The 5,347-nt window shown below is 35.1% G+C and overlaps 1 protein-coding gene across 2 annotated transcripts in view; it reads left to right on the top strand.

Moving 5' to 3' along the window:
- Ddr (discoidin domain-containing receptor 2) overlaps window positions 1-5,097 on the top strand; it is a 199,333-nt gene extending 194,236 nt beyond the window's left edge. Inside the window, exons 18-20 of one of the 2 annotated variants that reach the window (XM_018520316.1) lie at window positions 1,630-1,779; window positions 2,760-2,901; window positions 3,689-5,097. In XM_018520316.1, the coding sequence (XP_018375818.1) occupies window positions 1,630-1,779; window positions 2,760-2,901; window positions 3,689-3,702 (306 nt within the window). In that variant the 3' untranslated portion in view covers window positions 3,703-5,097. Of the gene's footprint in view, window positions 1-1,629; window positions 1,780-2,759; window positions 3,431-3,688 lie in introns of those variants that run through there. The other variant, XM_018520315.1, reaches the window with a different exon arrangement.
- The last annotated feature ends 250 nt before the right edge of the window (window positions 5,098-5,347 follow it).

Here is a 5,347-nt window from a genome sequence, read left to right as displayed (position 1 = left end):
CCTTATCTTACGTTACGACTACGAAAGTTACGTCTTGATACGTCTCGTTCTCTGCCATAGCCCTTTCGTCTCGTTACCTCTCGTTCTCTGCCATAGCCCTAAAAATGCCATTTGTAACATTTTTTGGTGATATATTCCATAACGGGGGTCTGTTCTATAACCGGAATCCTTTTTCCCTCTTCAATTTTTTGTAAATTACGTTCGCTCTGTATATCCAAGAAACAGAAAACTGTTTAAATAAGCGCTCAAGAAAGTGATTGCTTATCAACTATTGAGTCTTTCTATTAAATTTTTCTATTGAGTCTTTCTATTGAGTCTTTTTATTAAATCTTTTCTATTGTGACGGAAAAATCCGTTTTTATTTATAATTTATTTTATTTATAAAATTTATTTTGTCAAAATATCTGAGATTTTAATATTCTGAAATGTAGTGCAATGATAGCTTAAATCAATTTAAGTATTGCTTTTTACTTTGTTTTCTTAAGTTTAAAAAAAACAGAGTCTAATTTCTGTTTTTATAATAGAAAAGTTTTTATTATACCTACTTAAATATGTATACTCAGTTCAAATTAAAATTAAATTTATTAATAAATGAGTTTTAAAATTAGTTTTGCTTATTTTCCCAGTAAACAAACTGACGTTGTCTACCATCATTTTGACGTTAAAGGTGTTATTTTAATGTCAAAATGACAATAAGCAATGTCAGCTTGTTTGCTATATTAGAAGTATACGATTTAGGAACCAGGTAGTACAATTTATACGAGTATATAACGACCCGGTCTCCAAATCGTACCGAAAGCTACTTTTTTTAAAATCTAATTTAAACAATAATGTAATGTTTATTTTCGCAAAAGTATCGTTTTGTTCTATTGCCAATGAACCAAAGATTAATATAAGTACAGAAATATTCTGATATCTTCAGTACTTTTGTTTACAATATTGTTTAAACGTTAGGGGATACGATATAGGCGACTTCCCCCTATATCAGACCAGTGCGTTGTCTGCTACACCACACTCGCGCTCATTTGTTGATAGAAAGAAAACACATAGTTGCTTATTTGAAAAATTATCCATTTTGCATACATATTTTTTTTAAAGCAACGATATGTTTTCTTTACACTAACTGATTCATCTCATGATTCTCTTCATAAAAGTATTAAAGTACGATTATCAAAAAGTTAATAGTTTACGAGTTATTTAACATTTTATGTCAATATGTGCCAGAATAAAGTGTAAAATATTTCAAAATATTGGTTTTTTGATATTACTACCTTAATACTTTTATATGCAGAATAATTAGAGGAATCATATCGTGTAAAAAATCATACAATTCCATTTGTAAAAGTGGAGGTCACCTTCATATCTTTTTGACGCCTCCTGCACCTAGAAAAAAACATGATCAAAATACGTCCCCCTCGAAACCGTTCCACTTTCGTTTGAAACCTGTATATATACATTCCAGATTTATTGCATCGTAAAATAAACTTATCCAATTATACCAAAATGCTCAACAAATTCCAAGCGCTCTTAAGCTGCAAATAGTAAAAGCTGGCAGAGAGAGAGAGAGAGCTAATGAATATAGTAAACGAACTTTTGTAAAATTTTCTTGGATGTGTTTACATTGTACAGGGAAGACACACGTGCAAAGGCGACGTTTGGGCGTTTGCCGTCACGCTGTGGGAAATACTGACATTCGCGCGGGAGCAACCGTTCGAGGAGTTTCCGGATCATCGAATAGTGGAGAATGCGACTTACTTTTATCAAGAGGATGAGCGAAGGGTAAGTGCGCGGAGTAATTCTTCGACTTCTTTCCCTCATTGTGTCCGATGTACTTAATGTAATGAGTGCACTGAGTACTTGATTTCGCATTGAGTGCCTCACGAAGCTTTCAAGGCTTTGAACGCCGCTATTTATTCCGTCTTTCAGACGTCTGATTACCTTACTCCATAGATTCTTACTACGTTTTTTTTTGTTCTTTACGTAACTTTTTTCAAGAGTAGTTTGAACGTGTCCTGTTTCTCTAAGACTGACTGTAGAACAATTAACATCGTTGAAAAAAACAGGTTTAAATAAACGCACGGTGTCGAACATGTAATTATAAAAGTGGGTCGCACGAGTGTGTTTCCATGAAAATGACAGAACTACTTGCTTAGTAATTCATATAATGTAATAAATATTGCGTCGTACTCGAGCCCGTCGCGTTCATTTTCCCAACATCAAGAGTGCTTCAAACCAACATGCGCATTGTAAGAATTGTTATTGTATACTCTCTCGGTGTTGTAGAGAGAGTTTGTTAATATTTACGAACAGTTCATTGTATAACAAATATTGTGATTAATTACGTGAGCAAAATATTTTTATTGCGTCTGTGCCGTTTATTTCTGTAATATCGTGTTAAATTTATAATGAAATCGTCGTGAGCAATCTACTTTTTATTCTGATATAACGCAAAAATATGTCAATGCTTTTATTATGTATTATATACAAAATGTTTAGCGATATATAGGATAAGATGGTACAATTTCGAACATGATACAATTCTGAAATAAGATTTGAATCGAATTTTCGAGGTTCAAGTTTGATTTTTCCTACTTGGTACTCTTCAATACCCTCCACCACACAATGAGAGAGTTACCAAATTTGAATCTCGAAAATTGGATTCAAATTTTATTTCGTTTAGAATTGTATCATGTTTGAAATTGTACCTTACTCTACATAACTGATAACGTTAGATTCGACTTACGGTTATTTTTGTACAGATGATACTACCACTGCCAAAAAACTGTCCCAAAGAGATCTACGATCTGATGCGCGAATGTTGGCAGAGGAATGACGTCGACCGACCAAACTTTCGCGAGATTCACCTGTTCCTGCAACGAAAAAATCTCGGTTATAAGCCCGGTGAGTCGAACGATACTTGATATAGAGAACTGGAAGGCTGGAACCTTATCCGGCTTTCTATGATCGGCGAATTAAATGGCAATTGGTGGAACTGCCCTTCATCGACCAAGCTAGACCAAGTCAGACCAAGTTAGTATCTAGGGTGACGATCCATAAATCGGCTATAACGAACGTAAACTGTTTGTGATGGCATGGTCGGACGCGTCCATCGTGCTGATGATAACTATATTGTACGGTGACACTTACGTGCGAAAAGAAGATATAGGAGTCTACGAGCTGATCGCGCCCAGAACTTTTCACGGTTCACGACATTAATATCCCTTTTTTTAGCCGTCGGTCGCCATACATTGTGAACAGCGCTGTGAATTTAATCGATAACCGGTATGAACCGCACAAATCACTGTCGCCATAACGCAAACTGTCCGTGTGCAAACTACAAGACATTGTCTACAAAATTTGCTTTTTTAATGATTCCTTTACACGAATATAATCTACAGACCGTTATTACGGGTAGATCGACAACTATTTCTTCGAGATATGCATAACAATGCGCAGTGCTTGACAATAGAATATTAATTTTTTTATAAGCACTATTTTTAATCTACGAGATATTAATTTTTGTACATATATATCATTTAATTGACGTATTATTGAAAATTTGTGAACTATTATATACGCTTAACTATATAAAGTGATAGGTACTCGATCTTCTGGCTAATTCTCGTGCAACTTCTTCTCATTTCTCTTTTATTTCTTAGCTCGTTATTCTTTTATCAATCGCCTACAGAAGTTACGCGTTGACCAAAACGGATAGCCCCACAATAATGATACCGAGGTATCTCCACGATACCATATCCACGCTCGCGCAATTGAAATGGATAGATTATGATTTTGATCCGTGGCATTCGATACGAAATGGAACGTTACTAGTGCTGGCAATACGAGGGGAGCACGTTCGATAAATCGCACATACGCTGTTCCGAAATTGATACTGTCAGCAAACAAGCTTATGATATTCGCGCCGTAACGGCACTCGTGTCACGTTCGGGATATACGTGGATCGGACTTGAAAATCGCGAGTTGTACGTAACATGTCCACTGACGAATAACGTAGTCATTTCTAAACTTCGATCCTCGAAATAAAAAAAATGGACCTTTATCCAAGATCGAAATTTGCTGCTCTTCATGATGGGATTACGTTATCCGTTCTCGGGCCTTTTATATGTCGGTTTCGTAAACGTGTTCTGGAAAAAAATTGTTTTTTTCAAAAATCTAGATACAGATATATACACATATACATATGCTATTTTTAAGACAATTAAGCGAGTTGTTTTTAGGAAAGCAAAATCTATAAGCGTATACGATCGAGTTGATTATAATAAATCAATGTGTTTCCAATGATGTTTAACTGCTTGTATACTCTTTGCTCCATTTTATTTTTCAAGCTATCGTCTTCAAGAAGACAAATATAAAAACAGGCTAATTATTGTTCCTTCAACCGTTTAATTGCACAACCAATATCCTTCCCTCCAATTCAGTTGGACGAAGATTTCTCGTTAACTTTTTAATTGAACACTCGCCATAGTGGCGCGCAGAAAGAATTATACGAACGTCGCTTCAAGGAGCTTATCAATGCACAAAAAATGATGAAATGGGTTAAGAGGAACATTCTGTAAAATTAATCATTGTGCCGTACAAGAAGCATTTTTCGAAGAGTACGGGAAAAGGTAATCTTAAGCCGCGTTAAGTTTTCGTTAAGTTCCCTTAAACTACTCTTAAGCTTAAGATGCGCTTAGCCGAAGTGCATAAATGTTTGACAATACCATTAGAGGTTGCAGTATAAATTCATATAAAGTGTGTAAAGAATGTTGAAGGATTAATCGACAATGTAAATTATTAGATTATTATATATAAGACCGTCATTCTATTGGCGGTCGTATCGCATAATCGTTTTAGGATCGTTAACTCTATCGATACACAAAACTTCTCTCGTGCCCCATTGTTCGACTTCGGTAAAAGCCGTAAGACGGATGTATCGTGATTCTAGGAGGAAAAAAGGAGCACATGTGACCTGATGTTAAGTTTATAGTGTGGAATAGAGATGGGCGATTTACCCGGTAAATGTTCCTGCTTCATTTGACACGCGTAAAAATCCGATCAACTCTCTGAACATGATTATAAATGTTTTATATAACAAATATTTGATTTAACTATTTATGCTTTATTTTGACGATCAAATTTTTCAGATTATTATTTATTCTCTGAATTTCTTGTCTTTCTACTCAAACCGACATGTTTCACATATTTCAGCAGTAAGACATTTCCAGGTAAATAGCTATCGTTAGTATGAAATACTGAAAGACTTATATACTTGTTAGAATGGTTCTGTACGTGTAGCGAAAGGAAAACAATAGTTGTGCGAAACACGACAGAGATATTCCGACGT

Source organism: Trachymyrmex cornetzi, unplaced genomic scaffold, assembly GCF_001594075.2.
Source record: "Trachymyrmex cornetzi isolate Tcor2-1 unplaced genomic scaffold, Tcor1.1 scaffold9, whole genome shotgun sequence".
Lineage (NCBI taxonomy): Eukaryota > Metazoa > Arthropoda > Insecta > Hymenoptera > Formicidae > Trachymyrmex > Trachymyrmex cornetzi.
This window is presented reverse-complemented; position numbering and strand designations above follow the sequence as displayed.